This window comes from Erithacus rubecula (assembly GCF_903797595.1).
Source record: "Erithacus rubecula genome assembly, chromosome: 4".
Taxonomy (NCBI): domain Eukaryota; kingdom Metazoa; phylum Chordata; class Aves; order Passeriformes; family Muscicapidae; genus Erithacus; species Erithacus rubecula.
This window is the reverse complement of record NC_136686.1, coordinates 20,977,242-21,001,876: the sequence shown is the minus strand read 5'-3', so window position 1 is coordinate 21,001,876 and position 24,635 is coordinate 20,977,242. Positions and strand designations below refer to the sequence as shown.

The window sequence follows — 24,635 nt, the reverse complement described above, 5'->3', positions numbered from 1 at the left end:
TGGCTGGTAGATACTATTGTAACACAAACACTACAGGAGAAATACAAAAATCACAAATAGATAGTTAAGACTTCCTGCATATTACCATTTGCTTCTTCCAAAAGTCTATTCCTGTCTAATTGCCATCACCACCTACTCTCACTTAAATCAGGGTAAAAGGAAGATAAAACATATTTCCATGACATCTTAACATTAATTAACAGCACTACCTAAACATGAAAAGGACTGTTCTAATTTATATACCATCTAAGTATATGTATTTCTTTGGAAAAAACAGCAACAAACAAATCTGCTCTGTGATTGAAAGTATTCATGTTGAACCCTGAGATGAAATGCTATCAGCTTTGTGCAGCACAAAACAAAGAGGAGGGAAGAAGGGAATACAGGAGGAATACAATAGCTGACACTTTGATTAAGCTACTTGCTTTATTTTATAAAATAAAGTAGAAAAAATGCTAAGAACATTAAGGTAAGGTTTTGTGAGTGAAAATCAGTAAGTTAGCACTTTCTGTGGTCCCAAAAAAGCTACCTTTTCTATTACATTATTTTGATCGTGTCTTTAAATAGAAGTACAGCTACTAATTCATTAATGAACACCACCCAATTATGTTATTCAGTAGCACTCTACCTTTCTATTTGTCAAATTGTTCTACAATAAAAATATACTGGAACATACCCAGTTTATTGATATATTCATAGCCTTGAAATATTAAATTTTATTCAGGACATTTACAGTGGGAGTGTGAATAATTTCAATTTTAAAAAAGGTGTCTGATTTTGGAAGCATCTCAAAGTAGACCAGCTACTCAAAATAGGCTGCTTACCTTACTTATGCTGCTTCTGACTGACAATTTTTCAATTCAACCATGATTTGTAGGTATACAAGGAATATCAACCACCATGGGACTTTATGGCCCTGACTCTTAATGCCAAAATCTTCTTAAATACAAATTACTATGAAATAACAATAACGTTAGTAATTATTTGTTCTTCCCTGGGGCAATTGCTGTCAAGGCCCAGCTAAAGTCAGGGATTCATTCACAAGAGGCACACAAACATCCACCTGCAAAATGAGAAGACTACAATAGATTGATCTCCACCCCGTGCTATGAGTTAGGTCATCTTTATTCTCTTATCAGCATGCAAATAAATCAATCACATTTTCTGAACTTTAAGATGTCTAACCTCCAAGTGAAAAATGAAGCTGAAAACTTAATTAAACCAAGCACTGCATAGACATACCATAAAAAGAAAAAGCCACTGTCCCAAAGAGCAGTCAGTTTAGGATAAAGTACCACAGATGTAGGGGTTAAGAGAAAAAAAGATGAATTAAAAAACAGGCAAAAAAATCTGAATGTAGTAACAAAAAGAGACTAGTGCTCTTAAGATGAGTAATAGTCAGCTAGTTAAGGAGATCAACAAGTTAAATCCCAGTTGTCACCATAATTTCAGCAATTTCAGAGTTTGGGCTATGGTAGCAGCATGCAGGCATTGCTGTGTTTCCTGAGTTTGTCTGTGTTCTCCAGCACACAAGGTACAAACAAAGATGTGCTACTTTAACCCCTAGTATTCTAATTTTTCATTCACCCCTTCCTTGATTCTATGAGTAGACAGTCTGTCCCCTCCCATTATATCTTTTCCCATTATCAAGACCAAAACTTTCATTTGTCAAATTATCACTCAAAATACTGTACAATGGAAAATCTGGAGACCACATAAATAATGTAAGACAATATCAACATTACTGATTAAAAACAGTACATTTATAGGCATCCATGATTTGGAAAAATAATAAACTGCAAGGAAAGGCAAGTATACACTGCCTCTACCAAATCATCATATGATTTTTTTATTTCTGTCAAGAACATAAAATAAAATAAAATAAATGAAAAAAAGAAAAATGAAAGCTTATCTGAAAATTCCAAGCTGTAGATAAAGACATGAAATGCAAGTTGAATGACAGTTTATTTAGGTTTTCATTAAAGGAATAAAATATCTTTTTTTTCCCTGCTAATTTACGGTTTGATTTTCTTTTCAGTGGCCTTTAGAGCCACATTGTCTGAACAGTCAGCTTCATGAAACTGTAGAACAGATATTGTCATCTTCTGCATTTATTTCCATATGAATGGAAAACCCAGACACTTACAACTTATCAAAAAACCCCAATTCAGAACTCTGTGAAAGTAGAAAAAATTAACCTGACATTTGTATCTGAAATTGCCAGTGTGTTTTCATGAGAAGGATAATTTATAGCACAAAAGCTCTGGGCTTTATTGCAATTGGTTTTCAGAACCAGCATGCAGAGCATGTGTTTTTGAAAAATAAGGCATCAGGTGATTCTGTATAGGTGGCATGAATTGTTTCAAGGTAATATCAATATCACTCAGAAACTGAATTTCTGCAGTGCTAAAAGCTCACACTTTTATAGAAGGTAATAAACACAATATAAAACCAGCCCAAAAAGTTAAGCACCAGAGCAAGAACTAAATAAAAGTACTGTATAAAAATTTGATTTGATACTGAGAATATAAGGAACTATACATAGGAATTATATATCTATACTGAGAAAATAGAGGAATTGTACTATTGTATTTGTCTCCAAGGTCACAAATCTCATTATTCTACCCTGAACTTTGTATAAGCACATTTACAACAATCTTCCCATATAAATTCTAAAAACAAATAAAAAACCTGCATCTGCATCAATTTCTAATCAATCCCCTTCATCCACCACCCAGCAGCTTGACTACCTTTGACAAAAAAACCTCCCAGGTGTTTATAAGAGCAATGACTGGAAAAGCTGCTCCCCCTGCTGTCATATACACTATCTTAAAAAGACTTTATTCACCCAGACATAGGACCAGATAGATGTGTTGTGGGGCAGCCACTGATGGGACAGCCCAGAAAATACAGAACACAGGCCCCCTATAAGCAGCCTTCTCCCCCAGCTCACTCCTTTGGGAGAATACTAACCTAGGTCACCTCCTCCAGTTTAACTCACAGGTTGCTCTTTTCTATCAAGGCCGATTGGATGTACTGCATATGGAAACTGTGAACTCTAAATCATAACATGGGAAGCTCTGGAAGGACAGCAGCTGGATGATCTGGAGAAATCTGATACATTTTCAGCAGCAAAGTGACTATATGAGAAATAATGTTAAAGTAAAAATAAGAGTATTGTCTTGTTTTTAGCTCATGTTCTGCTTTCTGGACCTTCTGTTAAATAAATCAAAAAGCAAACTACATTCAATGAGGAATTTTAAGAAATATTAAAATGTTTCCTCTATAAGAGACAATATGTGTTTATTCCAAACAACATTAGAGGCAATTCAATCAATTTAATCTTTGTCTGAAGAGTCAGCCTCATTAAAGGGCCTTGTTCAGACAAAACATGGTTTGGAAGATTTTTCAGTCTTTGAAAGCAATCTGTTGCCTTTAAAAGCATTGTTGCCTTAAAAACAAAACCATTGAGGAACCTCCTTTTCTAATCTTGGATGACATTGATTTGTTTGTTTGTTATTAGGACATCTTTTTTTTTAAATCCAGTCAATTAATGCTCTCCAAGAGGTAACACAGAGGAGTGTGGACTTCAATGGTTCTGCAACAGCTTTGGCAGATTGATAAGCCTTTGTCTGACAAACTGAATTTAGGTTATTCTCAACAAAGTTAACAGCTACAAACACCTTACTTTAATGCAACCCCAGGACCCAAGTTTTATCACAGACTGCATTTATACACATAAACCAGCAACTAATGGGGATTGTAACTCTCAGCTGCTGTGACTAGACACATTTGGGCCTGTTGCTTTTCCAGTTTTGGGATTTTTAGTGAGTTAAAATACCCAAACAAAAGAATTAACTTATACACTATTTCTTGGGGGAAAAGAATTTTCCATCAAATATCAAAATTTAAATTTTCTACAGAAAACTTGCCAAAAATCATTGGAAGGATTCCCACTGTACTCTAGAGGTCTGAGTAATTGCACCTTTAGAATATAACTGTGAAGTATTTTAATGCAAATCCAAGCACAGCCTAAACCACAAGATTGCCAGCAGTACTACACCTCTTTAAAAATTTATGTTCAGCTACTGATCTTATTTTCAGAAACATGATGTTAGAAACACTCATGGCACATGCCTAGAGCACTTATCAGGATGCATTTGTAGATATAGTGCCAAAATATTCATGGTGTGTCTTGCAAATATAACAAATGGTACCTACCCCATTCACTCACTAGTTATGTTATTAAATGGTAAAAAACCTAACATTAAAAACACCTAGATAAATAAATTTGCCATCTAAAAATTGAGGGGGGTGGGGAGGACTTACCATAAAGAACTAGCAACCTTGTATTATTTTTCTTTACTAGAACACTCATAATTCAAGTGGTGTATTTATAGGAATATGGTGTCTACAGCATTCCCGAACATTCACTGCAATAAATAAGGAAGAATAATGGAACTCAGCCTGCTGAAAATACATTGACAACCAATATCGCACAGAATATGCTGTGTTAGAAGGGACCCACGAGGATCATTGGGTCCAGCTGCTCCAGGAGCACAGGACCATTCCTAAGAGTCACCCATTGCCTGAGAGCATTGTCCCAACACTCCTTGAGCTCTGTCAGGCTGGTGCTGTGGACACTGCCCTGGGAGCCTGATCCCATGCCCAACCACGCTCTGGATGAAAACCCTTCTCTAATACCCAACCTAAACCTCCCCTGACACAACCTCAGGCCATTCCCCAGGTCCTACAAATCAGTGTCTCCCTTTCCTTTTCATCTCACAAGGATCTCTTGATAGGAAGAAACGAGTATTTTTGAAAATATTAAATAGCAGCAATGGATTTATTTTCCCACTTAATGAGGCATCAGTTGATGCATTATTATGAAAAATCCTCCTAAGAGGAAAAAAAATAAAGATACAAAAATTTTAAAAGATCATATAGTATACATGTGCTGACTAACACACAGGAGAATCTTTGGTTTCTCTGTGCAGCTGTCAGAGCAATCAGCTTCAGCCACAGAAAACTCCTTTACAGGGCATAAAAATAAAATAAAAATTAAGACTAGTACCCGTCAAACATATGTTGCATTGTTTCCCTTTTATCTTTGAAATTCTATTGTTATCCAGGCAAAAAGCACAGCCAGAGCTGAAAATTTAACAGTTTAAAATCTGCAACTCAACTTACCTTTGTAATAAATTAATCCCTGGAACACACAACTTGGAATCTGTTATGCCAGCTGTTCTGCATTAGCAGAATGACATCTCCTCCTTTCTTTCTAGTTGTGACATATCAAGACAACACAAGATTTGTGACAGATCAAATTTTGATTGGCCACAATTATTAGATACATGTTATGGAGGAATGACTTGGTTTGCTTTAATCTTTTGATGGAAATATGAAGATGAGTAAAGGGCAAGAAAGAGACTAATTACTGTTAAAGGTATTTTGCATCTCTTTTACTTGTTAATAGTTTATAGCAGTGCTAACCAAAAGCAAACAAAAACACTAGGGGAGAGGAGAAGAGAGCAAAGCATTATTTTTGCTTATGATGCACTAAAAAGAACTCCGAGACCTCCATAATCACTCCTTGGCACTTTTGAAATATAGATCCACATAAGAATCTGGCTCTTTGGATCATTTTTGTTTATAATATTTACACACCATTTTAGGTCATTACTGTTGACCATGGGATAGCATAGAATATTGAACTCCTTTTCTGCAAGAGATGTAAATAAAATCTTGATGCAATGTTAACTCTCAACAGACAGCTATAGCTAATGAGTGTTTCTTTCATACATGATTTTGTTGGTTTGTTTGTTTTTAATGTCTGCCAGTTCTGAAAATCAGCTTGTACTACTTGTGCATTTTTTAAGAACAGAGCTCCTCTGGATTTTGAGCCAGAAGTCTCATTTTACAGCAGGATTGGTGCTACTTCAGAGCAAATTGTAATCAGCTCCATCTGCTTTCAAAAAAAACCCACAATCCCACTTGTCTATACACACAAAGGAAAAAATTAGGAAATCCTGTCATTTTCTTCTATTATTTGTATCTTCTATTCCTCTAACTGATCAATTTGATCATCTTAAAATTATTTCTTTATGTGACCATTTGGAAATATATAGAGAAGTGGCATTGTAAAAAGTAGCCATGTTGGAGTAGGCAATAACAAGAAAGTGCCATCTACTTTAGCCATCACCTAAATGGAACAATTAAGCAAGTACTCCCCTATCTAATGAACAGTCAAATAGGTTCCTGTGTTCCTGAGAGCATATTTAGATTATTACTGGGAAATTAGGATAAAAAATGAGATACAATGCAGAAACTGCTAAAGCATCATAAATATTTTGGTGAGCATGACAAAGAAAAAGCCTGTATATTAATTCTTTTCTGTACACACTCTCCTCCCTCCTCCTTCACACATATTTCTAAATGGCATGTGTTTTTGTATAGGAGATCACATTCTACCAAGAAAAAGATAGGGATTGAATACAAGGGTGGAATCAAAGGGTATTAGAAGCAAACTGTAAGGTCTTTCAACCAGACAGTTTATTTTACTGTATTGCTACAGCAGAACTGTATCCTGATTCATGACTGAGAATCCACAATGCAAATAAATAGACATGAGTGCAGCATATTTATTTTAAACACTAGATAAATATATTTGACCTTCAATATGAGGATCTTAATGCTCTGAGGAAATTAAATGATAAATGATTCAGAAGATCTTTTAATTTTACAGATGAATAAAACCGAGTTTAAGCAACTTCCCTGAGGGTACAAAGAAAATTGACAAAGCTAGAAGAGAAACAGACCTTCAGTGTTTTGCCTAAACCTCAACATACATAATCCTTCTTAAAAGCAATAATGCAACAGCTATCATACAGCAATAGGAATATTTCTATCATTAATAAGCTATTGCATAACATCTACAGATAGAAATTGTTTCACAAAGCTGTAACTGCTCCACACTAGCTGTAGTGTATGCTCAGGCAAACTACCACCTTCCAGAACTGTGACTTAATATTGATCTGCTACCTTGTATTGGATTTGTGTGGCCAGATTTTGGTAGAGGAGGGCAAGGGGTGGCTTGTGCTTGTGCATGGTAGCTGCTTTTTTTACTCATTTACAATGCCAACAATAAATCCGAAGTTGCCTGACCTCTGCAATCAAGCCAAAAATAGCACCTGCTGAAAATTATCCCTTCCAAACTACCCATTATGGACACAGTGTTTACATCAGGCAATTTAAAACAAAAAATTATTTTTGGCAGCTTCCACCCAGTCCCCTTTTCTTAGTACAATGCCTCAACCATACTTACTAATAATTACTCACTGTCATGGAGTTACCATGCACTCACTCAAAATCCTTGTACAGAAAAATACACATGCAGGTAAGCATGTTCATGCATGCATATTCACACACACACATGCACATACACTGGAAAAAGTGATGAGCTGAGGTAAGTTGAGCACAGGAGAAGGAAAACAAAAACAAAATAGATAGAGGACAACAAACATGCAACAAGGTCAGAGGGAAAATGACAAGTAATGAGAATACTCCTGACAGATAAAGGAGAAAACAACAGTAACAACAAAAGGAAAGGAGAAGCAGGCAAAAGAAATAATACCAAAAGCCCAACTAATAAAGACAGCCTGCTGACTTGCATTTCAACTACATGTTTATTTTTCTATCAAAAATAATAAATGTCAAATTGGTACAACAGCTGCTTTGCTACAGAATTTTGATATATCCCTGTATTCTGGAGCTGTCCCTCACCCTAGTAAAATCTACATTCAGTCACTTAGGTAAAAGTGACATTAAGAAACATTTCTGTGCCCAGTACTGACAATTCTGGAAGACATCAAGGACTTTTAATATCAAAAAACTATAGGCATTTTACATATACCAGTGCCTACTGAATCACAATTTTATTGCACCTTAATATGCTACAAAAAGAATAGTCTAAGGCTCACTTAGCTAACTATAGAGTATCCTGAAGTGAAACACACACACATAAAAACCAAACCAAAACAAAACCAAAAAAAAAAAAAAAAAAAAAAAAAACCCCAAACAAATAAAACAAAATGCCAACAATAAAACCCACAAAACCTAGTTGTGGAAATAGTGGAAACATTGGTATTAAGCTCAGTGGCTCTAACAACTTTTTTTCTCTTCTAGCAAACAAGCTTTTCTCATTTACCTGCAGGAAACAGCATAATTATGTTAGTTTGTACATATACACATACTTATATTTAAATCAAAATGGATATGTGTGTGCTTGCCATTAACCAGCAGTGAAAGGAAGGAAGAAAATGGTGACCATTTCCATTCCCTGCCTTTGTATTCTTTTGTACTTGAGCACTGGAGAACAGCCAACATCAGTGCCTAGCCACTACACAGATAAAAATTAAGCATCTTCCCAGCAGTATTCTGTTACTGGGCCACAGCATGAATGCACCCTGGTTAAGGTGTAACAAAGCACAGTCTTCCATTCTGGTACAATAGCCAGACTCTAGAGATTCATATTCGAGGGCTGCATGCACTATGTAGTTAACATGACAAACTAATGCAGCCTTTGCAATACACCTTGTCTTTAATTCTAGGTTTGGTTTTTAATTCAGGTTTGGGAGGGTTTTCACACGTATTTCTTTCAGTAAGGATGCAAAAATCATAGAAAAAAACCTCATTTGTAGAAGCTAGGCTTTAAATTTTCTGTGCACCATGTCTACATCCCTACAACCCTTTCTGATTTTCTCTATTCAGAGTGTGTATTTACATATCGTATCTAAGAAAACCAGAACTGGTTTAATTTGGGACTACTAATTGTTCTGGCAATCACTCAATGTTCCACCATTTGAATTCTATTCAAAAGCTAAAAGCCACAGTACCAGGCAAGATTGTCTTGTCATATATTGCTCTAGGCTAGGTCTATCCAGAATGGGTTTAAAAGGTTATTAACTCTGCTCTATAAGGAGACACACAATGCAATTTCACCAGAAAATTCTTACTTTAATAAAATATAAATAAATAAATATATAAAATGAAATCTAAAAAAGCTCATTATATCCCTCCCACAAAGGCACACTGCAGTACAGCCCTTCACTTGTTTACTTCTGATATAGCAGCAGCAGCAGCAGATGCTTCTCCTTCCAATTTCAAAAATTAGCCTTCCAGGGGAATTAGAGAAGCGAATAGTAGGACTTCCTTGTGTGACATTCAACAACACTTTCAATGTCTTACTTGTACTGCAAGACTGCAGAGATAATTGGGAAGCTGCAGAGTCCTTGACCTGAATTTAGGATGCTCTTAAATCTCAAGGTAATGTTACAGAGTGATTTCAAGAAACTAGCTCAATGCAAATATGGTAAAAATAACAACAGCACCAGGTTTTCCCAACTACTTTGTAAACACAGCATCATTTTTCATTAAAGTAGAAAAATTATCAAAGTGAAAAAAATCTTAAGTTGCAGCCATGACAACCTTGCTCTAGTGACTTTTTTGTGTCTTTCAGAGATTCAAATCTAGTTTAGAACTGAAATAAGCAGGAGGCTCAGGTGATTTTTACTTCTTGCAAAATTTTGGGAGGAATCCTTTCTATTCTTCTATTAGTCTTTATTATATGAAGCCTGTTCAACATAGTGAAGAATTCCAGGAAGTGCAAGTTGAAAGGAAGAAATGCAACAAAAAAAAAAAATAGGTATTTTGTCCAAATGCATGATTTGATAAAGAATAATCAATAAAATTTAGGAAAATACTTTCAAAATCGGCAAGCAGGATAGCTGAGTGCTAATGCACTCATTATGGAACCTATCACAGAGATGATATTTCAAGGAGCAGAAACCTCAAATCACCTTTTGAAGGTATGATCTTAATGAATCTGGGTGATAAAATTCCCAAAACAATGTCACAGTGCAAGAGAAGGGATCAGCTTGAAGGCCAAGTCCAGATTCTCCCCTGCACAGTGTTGTATGCAACTGCATCTCAAGTTTATGCTCCTTCTTAGAAGATAAAAGACAGGACAAGGTTGCAGATTAGTTCAGCATTTCATTCTTGAAGTTCATAAGATTTTCCCAGATGATAATTTCAGGACAAAAGCAGATAAACATTACTGAGAACAGTTTGAAAAATAACAATGCTAAGAGTGAGAAAATACTGAATAACAATTACAGTGATTTCCTTGATTTGCAGTGACACTGTAAAGAAACAACAACAAAAAAAAGAAAGCTTCATTTACTTGCTTAGCTATTTATTATCACTGAAAATATTCTTTGTACTGAGGCTAATAAGAGCTTTGTTTTAAAAATGAGAGCAACAGCAATCAAAAACAGGATTTGTAACAAAATTCTCTAGTCTTATTTTCTTTCATACTTGACATATTTAAACCTCACCAAGCTGTCCTAGAGAATCTTGTATCATGATATTAATTTCATTTATTTGACTGCTTTCTGCTTCTTAGCCATTGCACCTTATTCCAAATCAGAGAAAACCATTTGAGAACAGACACTTAAATCTACCTTTGTAACATAACTGGTAGAAATTGAAAACTGTGTCTTTGGCACCAAGTGAAGACCAAGGCCAGTCTGTTTGTTCTTTCAGTGGGGAAAGGGAGGGAAGTAATCACCCCAAGTGAGAAGCCACCTTCTCTCACTCATCTCTGTAGGGTATATCCCAAGCCATGCTGCATCCATACATATAGAGTAGCATTCACTTCAGCTATCTGATTACACAAAAATCTGCCAGCAGTAACAGCTGCAAAGCAGCTGATTGCCTTCCAACCAGGCAGTGATGACAATCTGTACAGTTTTTGCTTGGTATTCCTGGATAAAATGAAGATTTATTCAGTTATCAGGCATACATTAGCAGCAACAACTGTAAGATAAAACTGATAGTGAGTGAGAAGGAAAGCAACTATCTATAAACCCGAGGCATACTAACAAAACATTAAAAAAACAGCCAGCCTGTATCATTTTAAGAAAAGAATTAATTTAATCAGTATTTATTTTCTTAGCTGTTTTGGTGCAGCACTGGGACAATATATTTCTCTGTAATCAAGTCGTTATTGCAAATAGTGGCTTGGGGAAGGCAATGAAAAAGTATAAAAGAGAAATATGTACTATCTTATTTACATCATGGTTCTCCAAAAGGAAGAAAAAGCCCTGTTAATATGCAGCAGAGGACATGAGTTCACTTTATAAATTATTAAATACAGGATTCATATTCCAGAAAATGATGCTTGACTCCATTTATTAAGATTGTAAAAGTTGTGTGTTTCCTTGTTTTGATTTTTTTTTTTTTTTTCAATTTGAACTTCTCTTGCAGTGTGCCCAGAACAATTCCAGAAAGTGAGAAGAGTCAGATGGTGGGGCCCCAGGGAGGTTTGATAGACAGGGAGATAATTCAAGTCTTTCTAGCAAAACTTTTGAAACAGAAAACACATGGGCCATGGAGGGAGAAAGCTTAAGGGAAAGAATGACAGCAGTAATATATGACAAGCTCATACAGAAAAGCAACTGTAGTTTTATCCATACAACCCATTTCTTCTTACCAATTGTGTTGGCTTTTCTTATCTGTGACTAATTCTAGGATATCAAAGTAAAAAATAAAAAAAAAAACCACAAAAAAAACCCCCAAAACCCAAATATCTTCCCTCAACCCTGATGATCTCTCACCATTCCTGAAAAATACCCCACAAAATCCCTGCCAGTTGTTGTGCAATATGAGGTAATACTGAGCATTAAGCCTATGGAATCTGTGATTCTTCAACAGATCTGCAAACCTCCAGTTGCCTGCAAAGCATCCCCTGACAGACAGATGAGCAGATGGACAAGAACTGCACAGAATATACATGTATATGTATAGATACAGGTCTCTATATATATGTGTGTGTGTAGGAGGGACTGGAGAAGGGATAGAAAGCTCAGAGCAGCCTCAGAGAGAGAAATAAAAATAGAATAGGAGAAATGAACCTTTTGTTCACATAACAAGCACCATCATTCAGATCCTAGGCCTTCAAATGAAAACACACTATTAAACATAATAGCAACAACTCTAACCTGCTCAAGATTTCATGCTATTATTTTTCAAAACAGTTGTTGTATGACTTCAGAATAAGTCATAAAAATGAAAACTGAAGTGTGAAAATGGGAAGCACAGACACAGAAGTAGTGGAGTGTTCATGAAACAAATTATGCTTCTGGCCCAACTGCCTCATGAGGACATCATCTGATTTTCCTGAAATGCTGTCCCGTGCAATGAATATTGACTAGGACAAAGGAGACAGGGAATGGAGGAACAGTGTGATGTACATGCTGATTATTTCTTTTATATCTGGCCTGTCTAAACATTCTCTCTTGATTTGTTGTTTTAAAGAACTGCATATCAAGACTGCCTGGTGCTTTCAACAGTAAACCATTATTTTACCCTATGAAGCAAAACCTGACTGATTATTGTACTTTAATTAACGTCCAAATGGCAGTCAGGGAGATCAGCAAAACATCTAACACTAGACAAGGTTTGCTTGCTATTCCTATTAATTAGTTATATTTAATTATTGTCCAGTAATAGAGCCCTGGTGTCTATTTGTCTCAAAGTACAGTGGCTCACGTGCCTACCAAAAGAAAGACAAGAAAATAATGTCATTTGTTCTGAAAACAACAGATATTCTTATACTTTCTCACATTAAGCTTCAAATAATGTGTTTGGAGGGGAGATGGTACAGCGCCAAGAACTATCTTCTATTTTCATTTGGTTTTGACCTGCCTTTAAACAGAAGAATCAAGGCTTTTTGTCAAAAGAGTGTAAAGGAAATGTGATGACACTATCCCTGTGACCATTCTGGGTGTGCAGAATTCCAAGATATGGACAAGATGTGCAGAGTCTCCTATTTTGGAAACAAGAAATTCTGCAAGAATATAATTCCTAGTGTATTCTGCATAACAGATTTCAAACCCAAGCACACATCTTTTGGTGTGAGTCAGGATAGGGACCCAGGGCTTGTCTGAAATGCCCTAGACATTGTGGAACAGAAAGCAGTAAATTAGTTGGCAGACAAAGCAGATATGTCAAACCTTTAAGGCACAGAGTATTATTGTTACTGGGAAACATTTTGTACATTCCTGTATTTCTGAGACAATTTTACAGATTTACACATGATCAAGTGCATAAATGATACTTGAGGGTACAAGAGCCTGTGTTATTTTCTTGTGTGCTGCCTCACAGACATCTGCTCACCCACAGTGAGCCACAGCCAGGCTCCCACCCCCGGGCTCCAGACTTCAACAGGACCACAGCAGCAGCAGCATTCTAAGCCTTGGCTTTGCCTGCCTGCAGCAAGCAGGTGTTTTTTGAAGATACAGCATAACCTGGATAGTCTGTCAAATAAATGGCCACAATGGAACGTTTTTGTAGGGGAAACATTAAAATTAAACAACTGGAGTTGTTGGGAAATTTTGAATATGCATTTTGCAGATTGGCTAGCATAAACCATGCATGTGGCAGCAGATTACAAATTGCAATGTTGATTTTAAAAACAGAAGAACCCTTCTGAATGATGAAATACAATTAGATAAGGCAGCCCCTTTCAGGTTTTAAAATGGTAATTTTAAACAAGTTGCCTAGAGAAATCTGTTATTCAATAGGCTAGGTTGTGCTTCTCTCTGCCATGTGCTAAAATCATGAACTTGCACACCATACTGTAAACAGCAATATATGGACCTGCTTCTTATTGGCATTTCTGTCCTAAAGCCTTGAGCTTTATCATGTTGATTTAATAAGGAGTTACAGCACACTGTGGAAAGGGCAAACAGACAGAGAAGCACAGCATTTAACCTGAAATATCTGCATGGATGAAGCTGTATGGCTGGCACATCAAGCCTGCAAGAAGAAAAGGCTTCTTTCAGACAGCTACCATGGACACATGGTCCTTGGGCAGATAGAAATGGTGGACATCCCAGAACTACCTGCTCCAGCTCATTCCCAGTTTCCCGAGACTTTGCACCCAGACAGAAAAATTTGTAGAGGGAAGGTCTGTGCCTGTTGTCTGTAAGAGGTCACATTTAATTAATTACAATGATCTTTCTAAAACTTTTTACCTCTCTGCACTATTAGCCTGCCTCCCTACTTTCCCCAACACTTCAGCTACAAAAATCAGACTGCTGCTTCCACATGGCTGCCAAAAGCTCTAACTTCATGACTAAGCTTCATCTTTTACTGTGAGCATCAGCCCAGTGACACATGCCAGTCCCACAAATCTAAACAAGCTATTGCTAGAAATCAAAAATGTCATTGCATCTTGCAGCTACAGGAAGGATAAAGAACTTGACAGTCCTGCAGCCAGAAGAGAAGTATGCACCTCTTCAAAATGCAAGTGATAGTGTTTGATGGGTCTTGAAATTAGGAGTATATTTGAGTGCCATACATACCAGCAATACAAAAAATTATTTAACTATATTTTTTCAGGCCCAAATCCAGACCACAGAAAAATAACCCTATGCAATTATGCATATAGCATAGCTATAAAATTATTAGAAAAGTTACATCCCAAAGCACAATTTGCATTTTTAAAGCTACCTGAGAAGTCTTATATGGAGCTTTTTTCTCAATTTGACTTTTTTCCTAAATAGCTCATGCAGAAAACAGTCATAATATATTCTGCAGCAGCACAACAGTTGAGTCTTTTCAGAATACAATATTTATTTATTGAGAGTACATAAAGTATCCAAGAAATTCAGCTTGACTCTTGCCTAGTCTGACCAGGTAGTATGCAAGTAAGGCACCCATGTCAGTCAGTAAGTCAGACAACATTTCCTGAAGTGGTAAAATGCAAAATTATGCAAAAATTTTATTTAGAGACAATGCAGCAAAAAGAGATAGCCAAATTATTACTAATTCTTATGTTTGATCACCACCTAGAAACCCTTCTTTTTAAAAAATATTAGCCTTCAATAACGATATTAGCATATCAATAATATTCAATTACTAGAAAAGATCTCTGAATGAAATTAAAACTAACAAGACTTCTGTTTATTATCCTCACATTTACTTCTTCAGCATCAATCACAGCACAAAAGCAGAGCCTGTTATCAACTGCAGAACCTTTGTTGGTCATTGCATGGTTCTACAGATGGATAAAATATCTACAGACTGGCTCAAAGAAAGATTTGACCTTGAGGTACAACACATCCTCTTTGAAAATAACCTTTTCCTCCTAAGCAATCCAAAGTGCTAGTGTCTAAGAGTGAATTTGCAGGTATTGGACATGAAGGAAAAAAATTCCTTTGAAATAAGAGGAGGGTTAGAGGAAAAGGGGACTCGAGCATACTGAGTTCCAGGTCACATAATAATGGTTCAGAAAACAGTTCACCAGACAGTGAAATTAAAGCTAACATTTCTCAGCTTTTCTTTTGTGCCACAGAAGAGTAAAATTATGAAGTGGATAAAGTCTCATGTGGTAAATTAATTATCTTTTCTCATATACCATGCTCTCTATTATCCATTGCATAAAAAATGCTCAAAGACTGAATATATTTTCTGCAATAATTTCATCATGAGTGTTATCACAGTATATTTCCTCCAGTTTTTGAACTTTGGAGAATTATTGGCTATGACTGAATGACATAGTTAACACATACAAATGTCAGAGACACTAAACCAATATTTGATTTTATACAACTCAAAATTGTTTTGTTTCCATAAATGACACCAATTTCTACTTTTTCCCAAATAAGATCAAAATTATTTAAAATATTAGACAGAAATATTCATACCAAAAAACCCAAAAACATGACCTCCCTCCAAGAAAAAAAAATAGCACGAAACAAACAAAAAAAAAAAAAATTCCACCAAAAAAACCCCCACAAACCCACCCAAGCCAGAAGCAGAAGCATATATTGAAAGTCTGTGTAATAATGAAGCATATAAACTGCACTTCAATACATTATTTGGGAAGTCCCACTGAACCTATGCAACAGCTCAAAGAGATCAGTAAATCTCGCTTCAAGGCATTGTATGAAGCACACCACAGCCCCAGATGCTACATCAGAACATATTCTCTCTGCTGGTTGCCTGTCAGTGCAGGCCTTACCTTAGAACCCAGGCAAATAGAAAATTCAAGAGTTTTGAACTTTTAATAAACTAGAGGTTGAGAAAACCCACAAAACAAAGCAAGCAAAAAGCTTTTTCAGGAAAAATCCATTCATGTAAAACCAAAAGACCAATAAAGCATGTGTTCTATTATCCCTAAAAAGCTTAAGACATCAAATTGATGTTTCTGAAATAAGCATTAGACAAATTTCTAGACCACAGTATGAGTAAATAAAGGACATGAACTCAGAAGGTGAGATTTTTAAGACAGTCTGTCACAGTAGTGGAATTCCTGAAATAATTTCCCATACTATGGAAGCACAAATTTATATTCTTAAACTGCCTTAGATACTGAAGGATAAAAATCAAGCATTACTGAAGAATAATTGACCATTATCCAGAACTATGTGCAGGACAGAACCAGAAGGGTCTACCCACACATCCACAGTAAAAACCAAAGATCTCACCCTGTCTCAGGCTGATGTCAGATTTTTGCTTCAGATCAGCAAGTCAGCAAGTACAGGTTTTGACAGACAGTTTGCTAGACAAATTCAGGGAGTTTTCTGTACTGCAATATCATGTGAGCTTAGCAGGCTACTTTACCCTCAAAAGCACATTCATTTCCAGTTTACTGAAAATCAGCGTCAAAGAGTCTGCAAGTCATTCAAATATAATTAAGTCATTAAAAATAATCTTACCTTCTTTTGATCTTCTAGTTTATGACTTATTGGATTCCTTCCATGTTTGTTCATCTCTGAAGATAAATCCATCACATTCACTCCTTGCCCTTCAAAATGAAATCGGTTCAGCAATGCAGCAAACTAATCCACAAAACAGGGGCTACAAACACAGAAACATGGTGCTTTTTTCCATCACACACCATCTCTGAACATCAATGACTTGGAGAAATGACTAAGAAATGCATTGATTGAGCTGAGGAAAACTTTGCAGTTCACTCTTGAGACTTTCCAAATCACCATAGCGTTTTTAGAAGCTGATGCTTGAGAAGAGAAATATTCATCTACTACTTTTGACTGCAACTGCTATCTGTATCTTTCTTCACAGTTTTCCATTTTACAAGAGGTTACATCCTGACTGTGGACCTGTTGAGATAAATAAAAAGAAAAAAAAAAAGTCAGCTTTCTTTCACTCTGTATTATCTGTCTTCATTAGGTATGCATGTGGATTTTGTGTGGTTTGTCTTGGAGGTTTTGGTTTGGTTTTTTTGGTTAGTTGGTTTTGGCTTGATTTTTCAGGTTATGTTTGTTTGTTTTGTTGCATTTTTGTTTGTTTTTGTTAAGTGGTACTGGAGTTTCATACAGTACTTGGCAGGGTAAAGTAATATAAGATCCCATTCATTCCCCTCTACATCCCTGTGGCCACAAGGAGTATTCACTGAGAACAGCTAGGGAACTCCAGCTACCAACGTGAAGGAAAAGTTATAGCAAAGAGGAAAGCAAAGATTATTTGGTTAAAATACTGAAAACACTAAATTAAAAATGGCCTCAAACAATCCTCCTTAAAATGCCAAGTCAAACCCCTAAGATTTCTTATTGAGATCCAGTTACATATAGGAAAAAGGCACTAGGGTGAGATGAACCCGAGATAATATAAAGAGATCAATATTAATATAAAAAAGCACTGGTAGCATAGCACCCTGTGAGATAATTTTTTTTTCCCCTGACTACAGTGTTCCCACAAGGAACAAAATTGTAGTTACTCTCAACACCACAGTGTGAGGCACCTATTCTTATCCATATTTATCTTCATATACAGCTGGACATGATAGCAATAAAAGATTAATCAAGCAATAAAGACAAGCCCTTCACAAAAATAACTAGAAACAAACAGAAGATGCATTTGCCTTGGGAAATCACAGGAATATGAACAATCATACACTAAGATACTATAAGAGAGAACACATACCCAGATAGTTTGTTACTACCCTTGTTAGCCTGATACATCTTACCTTAAAATCAAATTAATTTTCCTTGCTATTCTAACTTTTGAGAATCACCTCCTTCTGCAGATAAGCAGTGTATCACAAACACACTCACCAAGGAAAACTCAAATGCTTAGAGACCATTTCTCTATTCATTATTTAGAGCATTCTGGGGAAAGTCAGTGAAATAAAAAAACAAGACTAAGGTGTTAACTGCCCATAAAATAGGAAGTAGTCATTAAAAATATGCTGTTAAAATCCTCCATAAATTTAGGATTTTATTGGATTAATAAGCAGATCAGATTCAATAGTATACTATAACCTTCCCAAGTACACATGGCTTTTCTCACCCCATTTCCATGGAATCTGAAGCACAGTGGGACAGAGCCAGGTATCACTCTCTGGTGCAGCCTGTTCCCACCCCCACCTGTGATTTCCCCATCTGACAGTTTCACAGATCCAGGGAATGCACAAAACCAGAATGCCAGGATGCAGGAAGATGAAACACAAGATACCACTGCAGGGATCAACATCTGGATTCATGCTTATAACAGCTGTAAAGCCAAGGTAAGTCAAAACCAAGCTGTTAAAACCCAGCAGTTTCTCTGGTTCATTTCATGGTCAGACGTGAATTATATTACTTCCCATGCCTGGCAATTATGCTATACTAGGCAATTAAGCTATTCTTTGGAATTGCATGGTGTTTTCAAGCCAAAGTTGGACAGAATGCAAATAATTTTGTTTGGACTGCCCTCATTACTTTTAACATGCAAAGCACAGGGTGGCAATTCTTACTCGTTCCATTCAGCACATTGTTCCATGGTCTTCAGCCTTTTCAACATAAACAGCTGTAATTAAATGCTCTTGGCTGGCAATTTTTTTTTCTTTTTTTTTTTTTTTTTTTTTTTTACTGTGGAACCAAATTTATGATTCACTTTTTTAACATACAAACAATCACAGAATAAAATATCCAGGGTCCTAGATAATATGATAATCACACACACTAAATAATAGATTTCTAATAGGCCAGCTTGGCATATAAAAGTCAAAGTGAGAGTTTTTTTTTTTACTTTTTTTTTCTCTTAACAGACACAAAAAAGACATTCAATAAAAATTTCTAATAATTTATAGATACTTAAAATAAAATAGTCTTCCAAATGCATTTAACACTGCAAACCCAGGCCTAAAGGAAGTGGAACAAGCTATCCAAGCCAGGAACATCCTTAGACATTCTTGCTAAACAACACAATGAGGAAAATACTATGGGGAAATATTTGTGATGGGAGTGGGGGGAGGCGTGGAGATTAGTGACTTCCTCTTCTAGAGAAATTATGAAAAGCAGGGTGATGAAGTACCTGGTTTAAGTACCTCAAATACTTGCCTAAATTCAAGTGACATTAAGTTAGGTGAAATGTGTCTGTACTACTTCTCTGTAAGCTACTTATAGACTACTGGGGAACAACTCCAGAATTTACTCTGAGAATTATCCAGAATTATTCTATGCTGCCCTTATTATCAACACAGATAGTTCTTGAAAAGTTTACACTGACAGAATTTTCAGAAAGCAATCAGAATCCTCAAGCTCCTTGCAGGTCTCTTCCATGCACTAGCAGTAGCTGCAGTAGTAACAGTAGTAATAATAATGGCAATATTTTCCTGTAAGTGGCACATTTACTAAATATTTGGTGGATGTTAACACAAATATCTTTACAGAGTCTGGATGTTGCAAATCAACCTGGTTGAGGAGAATGTTCAGGGAGGGTGAGTTGTAAGCAACTACTGTTTCAGTCAATTCTAATGGTTCTACAAAATCTCCAAAGAAAAAGTTGCTGTACAGCCATAGAAAAAAATTTAGATAGTTTTTTTCCCTAGGTTTCTTCCCATTGTCATTGGCATTCAGATGTACTAAAACTCCATGACCACATAAGTGCATTCTGATGGCTACCTGGGAGGCTTCACACCAAAACCCTTCTGTGGTTTTTATCATTGGCAAGGATGAAGATGAGGGCTACATTAGAGACCCAAAAGATTACTTTCTTTTCTAAAATCCTCTTGCACCCATGTGGACATTCTCAATTTTTGCCTTACCAATTTTGAGGCAGGCCCAGGTATAAAACTTTGACTAATTCACACTTCTCAAACTTTCTTATTTGTGGACAGGGTAAGTCTACTGAATTGCATCCTGGGTATTATCATCTGCACTGATAATGGTTTATCCTTAATAAAGTAATGTTTTTATTAAAGAATATCTAGAAATCTAGATAGAGAAATTATTTTCTGGATATGCTCATAGGAAATGCCATGCAAACTCTAGAAGGACACAAGAGGGATTTTTAGTACTTATACCTCATTATTAAAATGAAGCTTCTAGTTTATGTGCAATTATAATAGATTAAGAATTTGGGGGGTGAAAGGGAGAACAAACTAGAGACAATATCCATTTACTTGTTTCAAACACGACTGTGTGTATGCCAGGACCAAAAGCAAGTGTTGTCTGTAAATCTCAGTGTAGAGTTAAAGCAAATCCTAGATATAAACCAGCCTTCCCAGGGTTGGCAGCGTGGCTGAGAGAAATGCTGGGAGAGTATCAAGACTCTATGACTCCCTTGAGATTGGCAAAGGGGCAGATCTTGTGCAAGGCATGCTCTGCCACACTGCCCTTGAGGTCGATAAGGCTCACTAATAATCTGCAAAATTATTCAGGTTCGCATTTAAGATAGATAGGCAGGTCTGGAATATATATGGAATAAAACTTTCATACTTGATATGATCCTATTAATCCTCTAGCTGATGTGGCAGCCCAGTATGGCTCCACCAACTTACCCATAGCAATAGTTTCACAGTGGCCTTAAAAAACCTCTAACTATGAAAGCTTCTTATCTTTCTTTGTCGTCTTTTCCAACTGGGAGAAAGCATTAAGGCTCTCTGTATAAGTCTAACTTCAAACATTATGACCAGGCACACAAAGAGTTATCAGAAAAAGATGATGGTGTTGACTCTTGAAGGATTTGAGAGCAATTCCAGGGAACTTTACTTTTAGCCAACATTCAGAAAAAGAAGCGAGTATCTGCTTTCTGCACACACATATGATAGAAGTGCCAGAGAAAGGCTTGTCTGCACCAGATAAAAGCAGTCTGGGAAGGCAGCTGGTGAGCCAAAAACACATCTCTAAGCACTGAGGCTTGCCTAAAGAATTATTCATTCTGATACAAAATTAATGCTGCTCCAAACACATGCCTGATTCACAGCAGTACAAAAAACTGCAGTGTTTACAGCTCTTTCTAATCAATGTAATGGCTTTTACTTAGATAAAAAGTGATCCCATAAGGACAAGTCTAGAGACTCCATTATTAAATGCATGTGTGGCTGAAATATTTTGTATTGTTTCTGTAAATGGTGTCACCTTATCCTCTGCATTTCTTCATAGGGCAAAACTCCTCTTCAGTACAGAATGCTATGTGGAGCCATCACATTACCAGTGAGGACAGAATTACAATTTTTTGCATTGTTCCTGGCTCGAGTCAGTGCATATTAAAACATTTATTTTCAGATTTGCATGGATTAAAGGAAAAGATAAAGGATAATCTAGTATTTACATCCTTGCAATGCTTTTCTGCTAAGCAGGATGCCAATTACCTCAAAATCAAACTGAATGCACAAGTTAACACTCGTGCACATAATGAATTAGAAAAAATAAATTCAAAATCATATGTGTGTATATATACACACACACATATTTATATGAGACTGTTCTATTCTCAGAACCCATTTTTAAAAATGGTACAGCAATTCAAATTTTTTTGGTTTTCTCAAATCCTTTTTATCTTACATAGCAACTTCCATCAAACAGGCTGAACTCGCTGTACAGAATTTAGAACTGCTATTACATAACAATTTTATTTCAGGCTTGGAACCACTACCAAATAGGAATGCCTTCCCTCTCCCATCATCCAATTCTTTTGCACTGAGCATCAGAGATAAAGCATAAAAAAGGGAATACAAAGTCTATTTTTAAGAGATAGTCCAGTCTAGCCTTTTATTATGATATCTCCTAAAGATTTGTTGTGAGGGGTGACAGTTCTGTTGCATGCACAGCACTCTGTGCCAGCACACGTAACTGAGCATCAGACTTGGATGATATTTGGTTATCTTACCCAATGCTGGCCTGCTACATATGCAATCTCTGAAAAGATTCATGAAACATCTACATTTCACTGTGCCTTACAGCACTTCTGCAGACGTGCTGCAAAGGACAAATTCCATCTTATATCAATTCTACCTCTGGTTTCAGTGGAATATTTCTCCATTTCTGTCCAAACTTGTTTTGAATGTTCCTCTGTACTAATGAAATAGATGAAAACAGTATGGTGTAGCTTTTACATTTCCAATGTTTGGAAAAAAATAGAAAGAATGAATATTCCTTATTTACAAACTAAACACTCTGCAATATCTGCATTACTTTTTATAAATCTGCAAGTATAACAAAAGAGCTATCTTAAAAAACAATATAGGAAAATATTCTCCAAAACCTACCAAAATCCTGGATGGGATACGAGAAATGAAGACAACACTAAGGGTGAAGTGAAGGGGAATATAGAAATCATATTCTTGTATTTTCTAGGTATACAATAGAAAGGGTAATCAAGAAAATGTAAGTCAATCAAACAATGCAAGTACACCTATAAGGATCTTAAATTGCTCTGACCCATTAACCAAACCAGTCTCTCTATGCAGGAAAATTATTTAGGAGGCTCATGAGAAAGAGAAAGGCTAATCAAAAATAGCAGAGAGCTCAGATACCTTTGAAATTTTGTTTCCTAGGGAGCTATTAAGCCTTCATTTCTCTTGCTTTTAAGTTTTGATTGGCATGCTGAAAAAAGATGCAGCTGACCTGTGTCTGAGCAGTGGCTGATCTTCTGGGAGTTTTAATAAGTTACAGCTATTGCTCTAATCAGATTGCTAAGACATTAAAAAATCCCAGAAAAACTGCTAAACACTTTTTTCAGTGCACTTTACATAATTTCCAGGAAGAAAAGGCCCTGGGCTTTGGGAAATATGCTGATGTATGGCAGCTCTATCAAGTATCTAGTATCTATCTAGTATTTCTGGTATATTGCAATACCCCACATACATTAAAACTTTGCTACCATCCATGAAGGGAATGCAGCCCAAGGGGAGGTGGTTTTTTTCTGGTTCATAGGCTGTGAATATGACAAACAGGAGCACACAGTTTAACATATGTTGCTGGTTTGTGCAATTTACATATTCAAACACAAAAACAGCATACTGAAGTTACTCTTACATGAAACACTTAAATCTACCTCCCTGCTTTACTGGAAATAAGAACTTATACTACCTAACTTGATAAATCTAAGTTCTTGAAACTTAGGAATATCATTAAATTAGCCAGCCCCTCTTGATCTGTCCACTCTTACTAAATAACTCATTTGAATAAAAGATTCAGCTGCGTTTTCAGAACATTTTTAACTCAGTGCCTGGTACAAGAGATAAAGCAAAAAAAATCTTAGCTATGCTCACAGACAATTTCACAGCTGCTTTAAAAGCTGCCAATTAATTCTTTCAGTATTTGTTTAGTGGCAGCCTTTCCAGGTGAACTTCATGCTCATCACAAGAAATTAGATATAGGTGCTGATCAAACATTGCAAACAGTGCTCTGCTACCTTAGTATTCAACCCATGTCCAGACCAGTCTTCTGCAATTAAATCAATTGATTCAAGCAAATATGTGACTGAAACAACAACTCCTAGAGACTGCAGAGCAGAGAGATAACTGACTAAATGAGACTGCTGATTGGGGTAGGGGAAGAAGGTAGAGAGAGGGGAAAAAGGGGATGCTAAAGGATGATACATATTTTTGATAGAAGGAGCCAAGTGACAAAAAATATTTCAAAAATTTGAAGACAAAAAGCATCAGCAGATGGTGCTATCTTAATTGTGAAGTAGAAAGATGACCTTTGATAGTAGAAGCTTGTCCTGCATCACTGCATCACAAACTAGTTTAAATTTGGGCTGGGAAAGACCTGCTGGGTAAATTGCTTCCTGGTCTGCCAGTGCAGAATACATTACTACATTGTATTTCATAATGCTTTATTCTGGTACTACTCTAAATTCCCAAGTGACACAGCTCACAATGCTTCCCACATGAGAACGTTAAGCAGCCCAATAGAAAAGAATCCTCTAAGAGGTTTCTAAAAAGATAGATATATTGACTTAAAATTTAAGCTGAATTTTACATTCTCCAAGCAATTTGTATCAATATTTACAATGGCTCACTCCTTATATTTTTATATACTTATTGTAGCCTCACAATTTGGAACACAAAAATCTTCTTTTAGTAATATGAGTATAATTGATTTTTGACTTTTCTTAGGCCTCAGTCCATTCAAGTGAAACTCAAATAGACCTTGAGAGTACCACATACACAACTGCATTTTAAGATGTCAAAGTACTATATCAGTTGTTCACAAGAATCTCAAAGCATATGTTAAAAGAGCTTTAACTATCAATAATATGGACTGGAAATACAGGAATACCTAGACAGTCCTAAGTTTTACTGAAAATATAGAACTAAAAAGGGTTTGAGGTAA

General features: G+C 36.2%; 1 protein-coding gene across 1 annotated transcript in view; it reads right to left on the bottom strand.

Moving 5' to 3' along the window:
* NAV3 (neuron navigator 3) overlaps positions 1-24,635 on the bottom strand; it is a 502,425-nt gene that overhangs the window by 359,754 nt on the left and 118,036 nt on the right. Inside the window, exons 2-3 of the mRNA XM_079304164.1 lie at positions 16,967-17,189; positions 16,785-16,873 (exon numbers count right to left, since the gene is read on the bottom strand). Of these exons, the coding sequence (XP_079160290.1) occupies positions 16,785-16,873; positions 16,967-17,066 (189 nt within the window). The 5' untranslated portion in view covers positions 17,067-17,189. The remainder of the gene's footprint in view (positions 1-16,784; positions 16,874-16,966; positions 17,190-24,635) is intronic.